Source organism: Equus caballus, chromosome 25, assembly GCF_041296265.1.
Source record: "Equus caballus isolate H_3958 breed thoroughbred chromosome 25, TB-T2T, whole genome shotgun sequence".
Classification (NCBI taxonomy): domain Eukaryota; kingdom Metazoa; phylum Chordata; class Mammalia; order Perissodactyla; family Equidae; genus Equus; species Equus caballus.
This window is the reverse complement of record NC_091708.1, coordinates 34,340,678-34,354,838: the sequence shown is the minus strand read 5'-3', so window position 1 is coordinate 34,354,838 and position 14,161 is coordinate 34,340,678. Positions and strand designations below refer to the sequence as shown.

General features: G+C 38.1%; 1 protein-coding gene across 1 annotated transcript; it reads left to right on the top strand.

Moving 5' to 3' along the window:
- Positions 1-1,842: 1,842 nt before the first annotated feature.
- OR1J1E (olfactory receptor family 1 subfamily J member 1E) lies at positions 1,843-2,784 on the top strand. Its single transcript, NM_001391776.1, is given in 1 exon segment — positions 1,843-2,784. A coding segment is annotated over 1 exon segment (942 nt).
- The last annotated feature ends 11,377 nt before the right edge of the window (positions 2,785-14,161 follow it).

The following is a 14,161-nucleotide window of genomic DNA, read 5'->3' as shown; positions in this document are numbered from 1 at the left end:
GTAAGTTCGTTCTCAGTGTCTGCAGCCTCTGCTTTAATTCTGCCTGTAATCTGCAGTCCTCTCCCCTCTTCAGTTTGTTTGAAGAGGTCAGTGCCCTTGTTCTGCTGTCCAAAACTGGTCCCCAAATATGAACAGCTCCCAACCGTTCCATCTCAGTGAGACTTCTGGCCAGAGGGCTCTCTCTCCTAGGAATTTTTACTTTTAAACCTAATCTATAGTTGGGACCTTGAAGCCTTTTTTCTCTTGCTGAAGGAATTTCAGGTGCCAGATCCTATTGAGGGTAATGTTTTGGGTAGGCATATGGAAGTCTCAATGCTGTTCTAGAAATCACACTGCATAGCCATAGTTCTGCATGTACCCCCAAGAAAAACTGGCCCAGATAATCTGAAGAATCTCAAGAAAAAAAGATTGAGTGCTCCATCACTCATTTTCCACAATCCATGAAGATTATGGGGTCAGGATTGGATCCAAGGTGCTGACATCAGGCAGAAAGCCTCCTGCTTCTAAGACTAAGTAGCAAACTATCTTTCACCTGTTTCTTGGAGACCTATTGGTAAAGCACTGATGAATATTCTGATTTGATATCTGGTTCCAGGTATTAAGGGAGCCAGTGGCTACTTTACTGTAGTCACTGAAACTTATCATTTGACATGAATTTTCACCTACTGGATTAAGTTGTTTCATAATTACACTCTTCCTTTCCCTCAGTTGGAGTTGGAGGGACCAGGACTGGTACGTGGTTGCCTTCTGAATCCAGCTGACAAAGTGATGGTGAGGCCAAGTCCTCATTAAAAATGTGTCTGTTTCTAGGCTCTCTGTTTTCTTCTACTGTTTTATTGGTTTATCTTTGTAAAAAACACACTACTCGTTGTAATCCATATAGCTTTATAACAAGTTTTGTTATGTTATAGTGAATCCTTATCTTCTCTTTTAAAAAATATAAAGATAGTTTGATAAATACTGATTTTGATTAGGAAATAAATCTCTTACAGGTTATTTTAGAGACAAACAGAAGTTTAGAATTCCTTTTAAAAATTATGTTTGGCTTTTAGATTGTACTTCTTTCAATGTGATACCATGTGATAACTAAATAACATGAAGTTCCATGATTATTAAGGTTAAACATGGGTCTTGAACAAAGCCTGATGTAAGTTTCTTAAAGAGGCTGCCATGATGAATGTAATTGGATGTGACATCTTTTATTTGTTAGACAAATTTATATTGTGTGTGTGTTCATTGTCTGTGATAGATTCTGGGTCCACAACCAATGAACAAATTAGAAATAATCATGGTATGTGTAGAGAAGCAGAGGATACAGAATTAAACAGCTCATTACACACAAAATTATAAAAGGCAATGAGATTTCTGTTGTCAAATAATTTATTTTGATTCCAGAGACTAAATTGTGGAGTCAAAATGCTTGGGTCCCAAATCCCAGCTTCTCCTCTTCTTACCTCAGTGACTGTGAGACTGTCTGCCTCAGCTATCCCATAGGAAAGTGGAAATAATAACAGTACCTACCTGGTTCATATACTTAAGACTGTTGAACCAGTTATGACATGTAAGCTATTAGAACAGCGAATCAGGACAATGTTTAATAACATTCACCGTTAGTATTATCATTTACAGAGACTGGGACCAGATTGAGAAAGAAAGTGGCTATATTTTTTTCTACATTTATCCAGCAAAATATGCATCAAATGTAAGAAAATATGGAAAAGACATTACCTAAATCAAAAGAACATCTCTATTATGCTATGCCACAATGATAATTTTTTTATCCAGAGACATTCCTTTTCACTTTAACTTTCCCCACCAGTGCCCTCCAGCTGATATATCAATATGAGGAGGGAAAACCAGAGCACTGTGTCTGAGTTCCTCCTCCTGGGGCTCCCTATCCCACCAGTGCAGCAGGGCTTTTTCTTTGCCCTGTTCCTGGGCACGTACCTGACCACAGTACTGGGGAATCTACTCATCATCCTGCTCATCAGGCTGGACTCTCACCTCCACACCCCCATGTACTTCTTCCTCAGCCACTTGGCCTTCACTGATGTCTCCTTCTCATCTGTCACCGTCCCTAAGATGCTGATGAACATGCACACTAAGCACAAATCCATCCCCTATGCAGGATGCATTACACAGACATATTTTTTCATCTTCTTTGCTGATTTGGACAGTTTCCTGATCACTTCAATGGCTTATGACAGGTATGTGGCCATCTGTCATCCTCTCCATTATACCACCATCATGAGTCAGAGCATTTGTGTCATGCTGGTGGCTGGGTCCTCGCTCATTGCTTGTGCTTGTGCTCTTTTGCACACCCTCCTCCTGGCCTGGCTGTCCTTCTGTGCTGACCACACTGTGCCTCACTTCTTCTGTGACCTTGCTGCCCTACTCAAATTGTCCTGCTCAGACACTTCCCTCAACCAATTGCTAATCTTTACTGCGGGATTAACTGCCATTATGGTTCCATTCTTATGCATCTTGGTTTCTTATGGACGTATTGGGGCCACAATCCTCCGGGTTCCCTCTACCCAGTGCATCTGCAAAGCCTTGTCCACTTGTGGATCTCATCTCTCTGTAGTGACTCTCTACTATGGGGCAATTATTGGTCTATATTTCCTCCCTTCATCCAACAACACCAATGGCAATAACATAATTGCTTCATTGATGTACACAGTGGTCACTCCCATGTTGAACCCCTTCATTTATAGCCTGAGAAATAAAGACATGAAAGGGGCCTTGAGGAAACTCTTGAATAAGAAAATATATTCTCCTAACTGATACTTACTTTTCTTTTAAAATACTCATATGATCTTTTTTCTGTAAATACAAATTATTGAAACTATATTTCACTTGTCTTCCTTCCACAGATGTTACTCAGAAATCTTTGTTGACATTATTCCTGCACCTGTTAGGGGGAGAAGTAAAAGGGGATATGCTTTCCAGGACTTAATTTGCTCTTTTCTTGGATAATGGGGATTGTACAACACTTTGAGGATTCTATGTCAAAATGGCTGGTATCATTAAATGGAAGCCATCAAGGTTGGCCCTTCCTCAAATATTAAATTGTTGTAAAATGCATTTGGCCTTTCACATCTCCATTTCTAAAGAATTTTCCATTTTGGTGACAATATAGTTTCTTCTTCACCCAGAACCCAGGTATCCAGGAACCCTGAGCCCTTTTAGAAATTTCAGGGAGGACATGTTAAATTTTACTCTCCTTATATGATAATTAACACAGTGCTTTCTTGTCCTTCATGAATGCATCCCACACTTCCTTTATCCTCAAACACGTACGGATATTCAGCAACAAAATAAATGTCACTCCCATTGTCTCCGGTACTAGTTGAAGAGTTTAACACGCATTAAATCATCTACTTTAATCATGACAACAACCCTAAAGATATGTTGGGAAAACTCAGGCTCAAAGAGCTGAAGAATGCCTTAAAATCACAGTTGGTGAAAGGAAGATTTAAATCTTGACTGCCTGATTCCTGAGTGATAAAACCAAGGACCATAATTGTTTACATGGAACACTGTGTCCTGAGAGGGAATAATTAGCTTAGCCAAGTGTCAGAGGATATGAAAAGCTTCCCAGAGAAGGTATTGCTTTACCTGAGACTTAACAAACCAGCATTATCCAGACACACAAAGTTCTATCTTTTCCTGATGATCACAGGAAGGGGGAGCAGCATGTGTAAGGTGTTAAACTGGAAGTTTCAGTTGAGGTACCAAGATTTGATAGACAGCAGATACCAAAGTGAGTTGTAAAATACCAAATGAAAATATTTATAGGAACCCTCAATAAGCAGTTTCATAACTCTTAAGCCTCTTAACCTAGACGTGGATCAAAAAAGTGCTAAGACCTGGAGATGAGAGGTTCTTGTAAGCTGATGTTTTGTTTTGTTTCATCTGAGAAAGCTGCACAGTGAACCCCAAATCCTCCCGAAAGAGAGAGGGATACTTTCCTCCTCTCTTGAAGCTTGGTGGGAGAAGCTTCAAAATAATCATTTAGAGAGTTTGATATATATCCTTTCCTTTTACGAGAGCAAGAGCAACAAGAAAGATGAAATGGGAAAGGACAGAGAGAGAATTGGAATTATGGAATAAAATTATGTTTGGGAAATACTTTCACATCTTTTCATGGTGGGGCAATAAAAGCAAAAGTGTTTCCCGTGGACCACAGGTGGGTTATGTGAGAAAGAAGTGGTATGAAGCCATTTTCAATTCTTCCCAAGAAGACCTATTGGTAAGTCTAGGAAACTCAAAGAAAGGATAAGAGATCTATAGGGAATGTACCATCACGAAACCAGGGGCTATGAGGAGAAGCATTCACAGGAAGAAATATACTTAGTTATACCACAGAGGATGTGTGGGAAGGCAGCCTGGAAGTCTCTGAATATCCCTTGGTCTGGAAGTAATAACAAGGGAATGAGTCAGTTTTAACTATCATCCAGGTCAACAGAAGTCAAAACTTTGTAATACAGTAACAACCAAAGAAGCATATTATTGTCACTTCATCATCATTCTTCTTTCCATGCTACATCCCCAGAAAGTGGGTTTATCAACTGCAATTAGACTTGATAAAAATGAAGGAAAAAAAGATAATATACCATATGACTCCTTTCTGGACCTCAGATGCTTGCCTGAGGCCAGATCTAATGAGGGAGAGGGAAATTTAACTACAGAATTGAGACGGTGTTTGTGATAGAAAGTAATCTTTACCCTTTCTAATACCTAAGGCTTAGAAAAGAATTTATGGGATCCTTAAAAGTTTTTTTTTCAGCGGAAGAGGAAAACAGTCTTCAACTAAATAAATTTAGAAAGAATAGCAGGGAAATATTACATCTCCTGAGAAGTACTTTTCCAACATTCCAGGTATTAAGTGTGGTGAACTGGATTATTGTTTAAAAAAAGGTGTACTCCTTCCTCCTCACTTCCAGGACAGGAATATACTTTCCCATACTACTGATGTTAGGCTTTCCCTTGTGACATAAGGGCTTTCTCATACTCCTGTGTATCAGTTAGCTCTTGCGACAAAAATGCTGGATAACAAATGACCACAACTCTCAGCAGCCTTCAACAATAAGCATTTATGTTACTTATGAATCTGAGGGTTCGTTGAAGTTTGGCCAGTCCAGCTTGGGGCTTGGCTGATCTAGCTTGGGATGGTGGTTTTTCTGGACTTGGATCCTCTCACTCATCCTTCTGTGGCCAGCTGCAGGTTAGCTGATCTAAAATGTGCTCAACTTGGGTGGCTCTGTCCCATGCATCCCTCATCTTGTTCCTGGGACTTGCAGGTGGGCCCTCTCTCAGCCTCCTACACAATCCCCTTTTCTTGTCCTTATGCCCCATACTAGATAGTCTGCTGTTAACTTAGCATTGTCATCACCCACTTCTAAGGCTTCCACTGCATTGTAGTTGTGAAGATGGAAATTACATTTTCCGGATTTTTCTTTTCTGTATTGTTTATGTTTAATGATTTCCCATGACAGGAACTCATGAGAGATTTAGCAGGCAGAGGAGAAGAAGCCATTCCTCTCTGAAGGTTATTGCAACCAGAAATATAGGCAAATGTGAGGTTCACAGTAGTTTCCCATTGAGCTCCTAAGAGCCACCTGCATTAATGCTACAGATTGAGTCATTGGGAGACTTTTTCAGTGATTCTTGAGATTTGCAGCTACTACTCATTAGCCTTTTGAAACTATCTATTTTATTCTTTAGACTGAAATCTTTGGTGTTAGCTTTTTTAATCTTCAGGAGCAGTTTACCTGACCTCTGCTCCCCAGCTCTTGTAGCAGTTGTATAGGCAAGCACTTTTATTCTACTCTCTCGAACAAATTCTTACTAACACACTCCACTTAAAGATCACCTATGATTTATCTGCATCTATTTTTTGGAGTACAGATGAAATTACAAAATTGATGCTTTGATTTTCGGTCAAGGACATCTATTGCAGAATACTGGGGAAAAAATAAACTCTTTAAAATTAATTATCTTTAAAAATGTAATTATATTACATATTATATAATATAATATATTATCTTATATTACATATTCATATTAGAAGAAACATTAAAATGAGTTCTATTTTGCACTCCATTAAAAACAATCAATTCCATGTATTTCAAGGACGTTAAAGGACTGAAGGCAAAGTTCTAAAGTTTGACATAAGAATACAGTACACTAAATTTATGTACATGAGACAGGAAGTCCTTTCTTTTTCTTTTTAAAAATTCAGATATATTTGATGTAAAGCACACTGAAAAGTACAGGATTTACCATCCAATGCCAGAACATCCCCTATTGGGGATGGAAATTTTCAAAGTGCTATGAAAACTGGATCCCATTGAGTTGTTACAAAAGCATATACTACTGACATTCTATGATTCTATTCTTATAACATCGATCTCAGCTTTTTATCGCACAGTGTCAATTAGGTCAGAGGCACAAGTTTCACTCTAGAGACTCAATGGTTTCTATTTTCCAAGGTCAAAAACTTCCCCCAGACTCTGGATGGACAATGCCTTGCACATACGAGCTGTTAATTATAAGATGTATGTGTGTGTTGAATTGATATTAATATCTCTGAGTTTAAAGGACATTTACTCTGACACTGACGCTATAGTACTGTATCAGTCTTGTAGGTTACTTTGCTAAACAACTATATCCTATGAGCAAGAGTATAGAGTAGACCTACCTAATGGTAAGTTATCTGTAGAAAATTGTGCTAGAGGGGAGTCCACTGGGGTATTTCCACTTATACAAACTCAAGATGCTCCCTCTGATGAGAAATCTCAGTCCACACTTCCTCAGCCTCTGCACTTTTCCTGATGTCACGTCCCTTCCTTGTTATCTATAAACAGAATGGTTGCCATTTTCAAGGTGACTTTCTCAAGAAAAAATGTTAAAATCAAAAACACACATCATAAAATAATGCATTAATAACTTTAATCACATTAAGATTAAGACATTAATAGATAGTTTAAAAAAACAAAAGTAATAAGCTTCCAATAATGGAAGTCATTTGCAATGTATACAACTGACAAAGGATTTATTACCAGATTATATGAAGTCTGTCTTACAATATAATAAATAAAAAGAGAATACCCAATAAAAAAGCAGAGAAAAGAAATAATCATGTATTTCACAAAAGAAAATTTTGAATCAGTAAGGATAGTGATGGCTGCTCTACTGGTCCAGTGTGGGTCTTCTAGTGGGTTGACAGCATTTCACTATGTGGTGATTCAGGGACCAGGTTCACTTGTCTCTCAGGGCAGCAGGGTATTCGTTTCCAGATGATAGAGGAGAAGACACATACTCTTCTTTAAAATTCTAACCAGAAAATAAGATGCATTCTCTTCCATTTGGGAGAAGCTGCCATGTACCTACACCTAGATTAGTAGAAAATGTGGCAGCTGGCTCCTAGTGACAACTTCACATGTGGGAAGGAGGTCATGAAATTTTGGTGAACAGCCAACCACCTCCGCCACACATATCCAATAAGCAAAGGCTGAGATGCTCTATTTCATAAATAATCAGGGAAATAGAAAGTAAAACCACAACGAGATATAATTTTCTATGACCAGATTTGTAAAAATTAAGAAATCTGTCAATACCAAGTGTTGTTGATGCAGTAAAGTAATAGGGACTCTTGTTCTCAGGTGATGGAGATTTGAATTAGTAAAACTTTTTTTACATTTATTTACTTATCTTTATTTTTTTCCATATATATATTTCACTTTTTCTTTTTTTCATGTACATCGTAATATATTCTGAATTCCGTGTAGATTACATCATGTTCACCACCCAAAGACTAATTATAATCCATCACCACACATGCGTGCCTAATCACCCCTTTTTCCCTCCTCCCTCTGCCCTTCCCTTCTGGTAACCACCAATCTAATCTCTGTTGCTATGTGTTTGTTTGTCATTGTTTTCATCTTCTACTTATGAGTGAGATCATACGGTATTTGACTTTCTCCCTCTGACTTATTTCACTTAGCATAATATCCTCAAGATCCATCCATGTTGTCACAAATGGCCGGATTTCATGATTTCTTATGGCTGAGAAGTATTGCATTGTGTATTTATACCATGTCTTCTTTATCCATTCGCCCCTTCATGGGCACCAAGTTTGCTTCCGAGTCTTGGCTATTGTGAACGAGGCTGTGATGAACATAGGCATGTACCTTTATGCCTTTGTGTTTTCAAGTTCTTTGGATAAATACCCAGCAGTGGAATAGCTGGATCATATGGTAGATCTTTTCTTAATTTTCTGAGGAAACTCCATACTGTTTTCCAGAGTGGCTGCACCAGTTTGCACTCCCGCTAGCAGTGTGTGAGGCTTCCCTTCTCGCCACATCCTCTCCAACTCTTGTTGTTTCCTGTCTTGCTAATTATATCTATTCTGACAGGAGTGAGATGATATCCCATTGTAGTGTTGATTTGCATTTCTCTTATAGCTAAAGATGTTGAACATCTTTTCATGTGCCTGTTGACAATCCATATATCTTCTTTGGAGCAATCTCTATTCAGATCTTTTGCCCATTTTTCAATTGGGTTGTTGTCTTTTTTGTTGTTGAGATGTATGAGTTCTTTGTATATTTTGGATATTAAGCCCTTACCTGATATATGGTTGCAAATATCTTCTCCCAATTGTTACGTTGTCTTTTCGTTTTCTTAGGGTTTCCTTTGTTGTGCAGAAGCTTTTTAGTTTGATGTAGTCACACTTGTTTATTTTTTCTTTTATTTCCCTTGCCCAGTCAGATATGGTACTTGAAACTATACTGCTAAGATTGATGTCAAAGAGCATACTGCCTATGTTTTCTTCTAGAAGTTTCATGGTTTCAGGCTTTCATTCAAGTCTTTAATCCATTTTGAGTTGATTTTTGTGCATGATGTAAGATAATGGTCTACTTTTATTCTTTTTCATGTGGCTGTCCAGTTTTCCCACCACTATTTATTGAAGAGACTCTTCTTTCTCCATTGTATACTCTTGGCTCCCTTGTCAAAAATTAGCTGTCCATCGATGTGTGGGTTTATTTCTGGGCTTTCAATTCTGTTCCATTGATCTGTGTGTCTCTTTTTGTGCCAGTACCATGCTGTTTTGGTTACTATGGCTTTGTAGTATATTTTGAAATCAGGGAGTGGGATACTTCTTTTTCTTCAGGATTCCTTTGGATATTCGAGGTCTTTTGTTATTCCATATAAATTTTAGGATTCTTTGTTCTATTTCTGTGAAAAATGTTGTTGGAACATTGACAGAGATTGCATTGAATCTATAGATTGCTTTAGGGAGTATGGAGATTTTAAGTATGTTAATTTTTCCAATACAAGAGCATGGAATATCTTTCCACTTCTTTTTGTCTTCAATTTCTTTCAACAATGTTTTATAGATTTCGGTATACCGATCGTTCACCTCTTTTAAGTTTGTTCCTAGGTATTTTATTCTGTTTGTTCCAATTTTAAATGGGATTGTATTCTTCATTTCTCTTTATACTACTTCATTGTTAGTGTATAGAAACACAACAAATTTTTGTATGTTGATTTTGTATCCTGCGACTTGACTGTATTCATTTATTATTTCTAAAAGTTTTATAATGAATTCTTCAGGGTTTTCTTCTGCAAATAGTGACAGTTTCACTTCTGCTTTTCCAATTTGGATCCATTTTATTTCTTTTTCTTGCCTGATTGCTGTGGCTAGGACTTCCAATACTATGTTAAATGAAAGTGATGAAAGTGGGCATCTAAGTCTGCTTCCTGTTTTTAGAAGGATAGCTTTCTGTTTTCCTCCATTGAGAATGATATTTGCTGTGGGTTTGTCATATATGACCTTTATTATGTTGAAGTATTTTCCTTCTATACCCATTTTATTTAGAGTTTTTATCATAAATGGATGCTGTATCTTGTCAAATGCTTTCTCTGCATCTATTGAGATGATCACATGATTTTTATTCTTTATTGTGTTAATGTGGTGTATCACATTGTTAGATTTTTGGATGTTGAACTATCCCTGCATCCCTGGAATAAAACCCACTTGATCATGATCTATGATCTTTTTAATGTATTTTTGTACTCAATTTGCTAGGATTTTGTTAAGGATTTTTGCATCGATGCTCATCAGTGATATTGGCCTGTAATTTTCTTTTTTTGTGTTGTCTTTGTCTGATTTTGGTATCAGGATAAAGTTGGCTTTGTAGAATGAGTTAGGAAGCTTCCCCTCCTCTTCATTTTTTTGGAACAGTTTGAGAAGTATGGGTATTAAATCTTCTTTGAATGTTTGGTAGAATTCACCAGGGAAGCCATCTGGTCCTTGACTTTCATTTTTTGGGAGTTTTTTGGTTACTGTTTCAATCTCCTTGGTGGTGATTGGTCTATTCAAATACTATACGTCTTTTTGATCCAGTTTTGGAAGTTTGTATGATTCTCAGAAGTTATCCTGTTCTTCTAGATTATCCAATTTATTGGTGTATAGCTTTTCATAGTGTTCTCTTATAATCCTTTGTATTTCTCAGGTGTCTGTTGTAATTTCTCTTGTTTCATCTCTGATTTTATTTATTTGAGCCTTCCCTCTTTTTTTCTTGGCGAGTCTAGCTAAGGGTTTGTCAATTTTATCTTTCCCAAAAGTCAGCTCTTCGCTTCATTAATTTTTTCTAATTTTGTCTCTATTTCATTTATTTCTGCTCTGATTTTTATTATTTCCTTCCTTCTCCTGATTTTGGGCTTTGTTTGTTGTTCTTTTTCCAGTTCCTTTAGGCGCACTGTTAGGTTGTTTACTTGGGGTTTTCCTTGCTTGTTGAGGTAGGCCTGAATTGCTATGAACTTCCCTCTTAGAACCACTTTTGCTGTATCCCATAGATTTTGGCAGGTCATATTTTCATTTTCATTGGTTTCCAGGAATTTTTTGATTTCCCCTTTGATTTCTTCATTCACCCAATCGTTGTTCACTAGCATTTTGTTTAATCTTCACATTTTTGTGGCTTCTCTAATTTCCTTCCTGTAGTTGATTTCTAGTTTCATACCTTTGTGGTCAGAAAAGATACTTGGTATTATTTCAATCTTCTTCAATTTATTGAGACTTGTTTTGTGGCCTAATATGTGATCAATCCTGGAGAATGTTCCATGTGTATTTGAAAAGAATGTGTATTCTGCGGTTTTTCGATGGAATGTTCTATATATATATCTACTAAGTCCATCTGGTCTAATGTGTCATTTAAGGCCAATATTTCCTTATTGATGTTCTGTGTGGGTGACCTATCCATTAGTGTAAGTGGGGTGTTAAAATCCCCTACTATTGTTGTCTTACTGTCTATTTCTCCTTTCATGTCTGTTAATAATTGCCTTATATATTTAGATGCTCCTATGTTGGTGGATAGATATGTACAAGTGCTATATCCTCTTGTTGGTTTGTTCCCTTTATCATTATGTGGTTCCCTTCTTTGCCTCTTCTTACAGTTTTTGTTTTAAAGTCTATTTTGTCTGATATAAGTATTCCTACCCCTGCTTTCTTTCTTTGCCATTTGCATGGAATATCTTTTTCCATCCTTTTACTGTCAGTTTGTTAGTGTTTTTAGGTCTGAAGTGTGTCTCTTGTATGCAGCACATATATGGGTCTTGTTTTCTTATCCAATCGGCCACCCTATGTCTTTTGATTGGAGCATTTTGTCCATTGACATTTAGAGTAGCTATTGATAAAAATGCATTTCTTGCCATTTTGTTACTTTTTTTCTGGGTGTTTTAGTAGTTCTTCTCTGTATTTTTCTTCTTCTCTTGCTCTCTTCCCTTGTGGTTTGATGGATTTCTTTAGTAATATGTTTGATTTCTTTCCTCTTACTTATTTGTTTACTTATTATAAGTTTCTGGTTTGTGATTACCATGAAGTTCCTATATAATATTCTATGTATATAGCAATCTATATTAAGTTGATAGTCTCTTTAGCTTGACCTTTTTCTGAAAGCTCTAATCTTTTAATCCCCTACTCCCACATTTTATGTTTTTGAAATCATATCTAATCTGTTGTTTTGTGTGTGTCTATCCATTACACTCTTATCATTGTAATAGGTAATTCTAGTATTTTTGTCTTTTAACCTATATATCATCTTTATAGGTGGTTGATCTGCTACCTTTACTGTATTTTTGCCTTTACCAGTGATTATATTGCCTGGGGTTTGTTTGTTTGTTTGTTTGATCATTTTCTTATCCTTATTTGTGCTCTTCTCTTTCCCACTTAAATAAGTCCCTTCAGCATTTCCTGTAGAACTGGTCTCTTGATGATAAACTCCTTTAATTTTTGCTTGACTGGGAAGCTCTTTATCTCTCCTTCCATTTTGAATGATAACCTTGCTGGGTGAAAAATTCTTCATCGTAGGTTTTTTCCTTTCTGCACTGTAAATATGTCATGCCACTTTCTTCTAGCCTGTAGGGTTTCAGCTGAGAAGTCTGCCGATAGCTTTATTGGCTTTTCTTTGTACATCACTTGTTGCCTTTTTCTTACCACTTTTAGGATTCTCTCTTTATCTTTCATTTTGGAAGTTTTAATTATAATGTTCCTTGGTGTGGGCCTCTTGGTGTTCATCTTGTTTGGTGCTGTGTCTCCTGTACTTGGACGTCTGTTTCCTTCCTTAGGTTAGGAAAGTTTTCAGCTACTATTTCTTCCAATATATTCTCTGTCCCTTTTTCTCTCTCTTCTCCTTCTGGGACACCTATAATACGAATGTTAGTGTGCTCGATATTGTCCCAGAGTTCCCTTAGACTGTTCTCATTCTCTTTAATTCTTGTTTCTTTTATCTGTTTATCTTGGGTGATTTCCTCTAGTCTTTCTTCCAGGCCACTGATCCATTCTTCTGTATCATCTACTCTGCTATTGAGTCCTTCTAGTGAATTTTTCATTTCCAGTATTGTATTCTTCATTTCTGATTGCTTCTTTTTTATATTATCCAATTCTTTGTTGTTCTCACTGTATTCACCCAGTCTTCTCCCAATATCAGTGAGCATCCTATGAGTTTTTGTGTGAACTCTTTGTCAGGTAGATTTCTTATTTCTGTTTCATTTAGTTCTTTTTCTTGGGTTTTGTCCCATTCCTTTGCTTGGAATGTATTCCTTTGTCCCCTCATTAAGCCTCTTTCTCTGTGCTTTTATCTGTGTATTAGGTGAGTCCTCTATGTCTCCTGATCTTGGAGAAGTGGCCTTATGTAAGAGGTGTCTTTTGAGTGTCGGCAGTGTGCTTCCATCTCATTACCAGTCCAAATGATCCAGGAGTGACCCCCGTGTGGACTACTTGTGTCTTTCTGCTGGGGCAGTGTTGCTCTTACTGCAGGTACCCAAGGAGTCTACTCCTTCCTTCCCATGACCAGTTATTTATAAATCAGGTTTGGGGAGCCTCAGCACCATTGGCTACAAGGTCTAAGAGCACACTCCTGCTGCAGTTTTCCTGTTAATTGCATAGGTACCCTGTGTAGCTGGTTGCTAGCTTCAGGGGTTTACAGTTGCTGTAGGCCTCAGGCCGGGAAGGCTGTTGTCAGTTCTCTTAGGATTGCAGCTGAGTGGGGTGGGCCTTAGGCACAGGAACACCCAATTGTTTCAGGCTTTGGAAGGTGAGGCCAATTCTCTTTATGGCTGTTTTTAAAGCCCGGTCTTCTGCTGCTGATAAGCCCCACCCCCACAGGTCCACACACCCTTGTCAACACAGTCCAGGCCTGTGCCAATTTCCTGACCCCCTGGAGCATAACCCATTACCCCACTGCAGAGACCCCCACCTCCCACCAATGCCCCCCCTCCACAGCATACCTGGTCCTCACACAGGCCCTGCACCACAGAGGCGGACTTACTGCCTGTAGAGGATCAAGGCACCCAGTCTATGCAGGGTGACAAATAGGCTGAAGGCTTGCTGTTGAGTGAGGCCGATCCCTAGGGTGGGCTTCCTGAGGTGGCTAGACTGGATTAAATTTGCACTCTAGTGGATGTGTCAGACCCAAGAGCTAACAGGCCAGGGGAAGAACTTCAATGGTGTCTGCCAGTCTCTGTGTCGGCATGCCTATACTAGGTCACAACAATGGCCGCCACCAATGTCTCAGTCTCTGGAGAGGTCTCACCTCTCACCAAGATGCACCCAGAGCCTACCACTTGAAACTCCTTTCACCAAAGGACTGTACAGCCT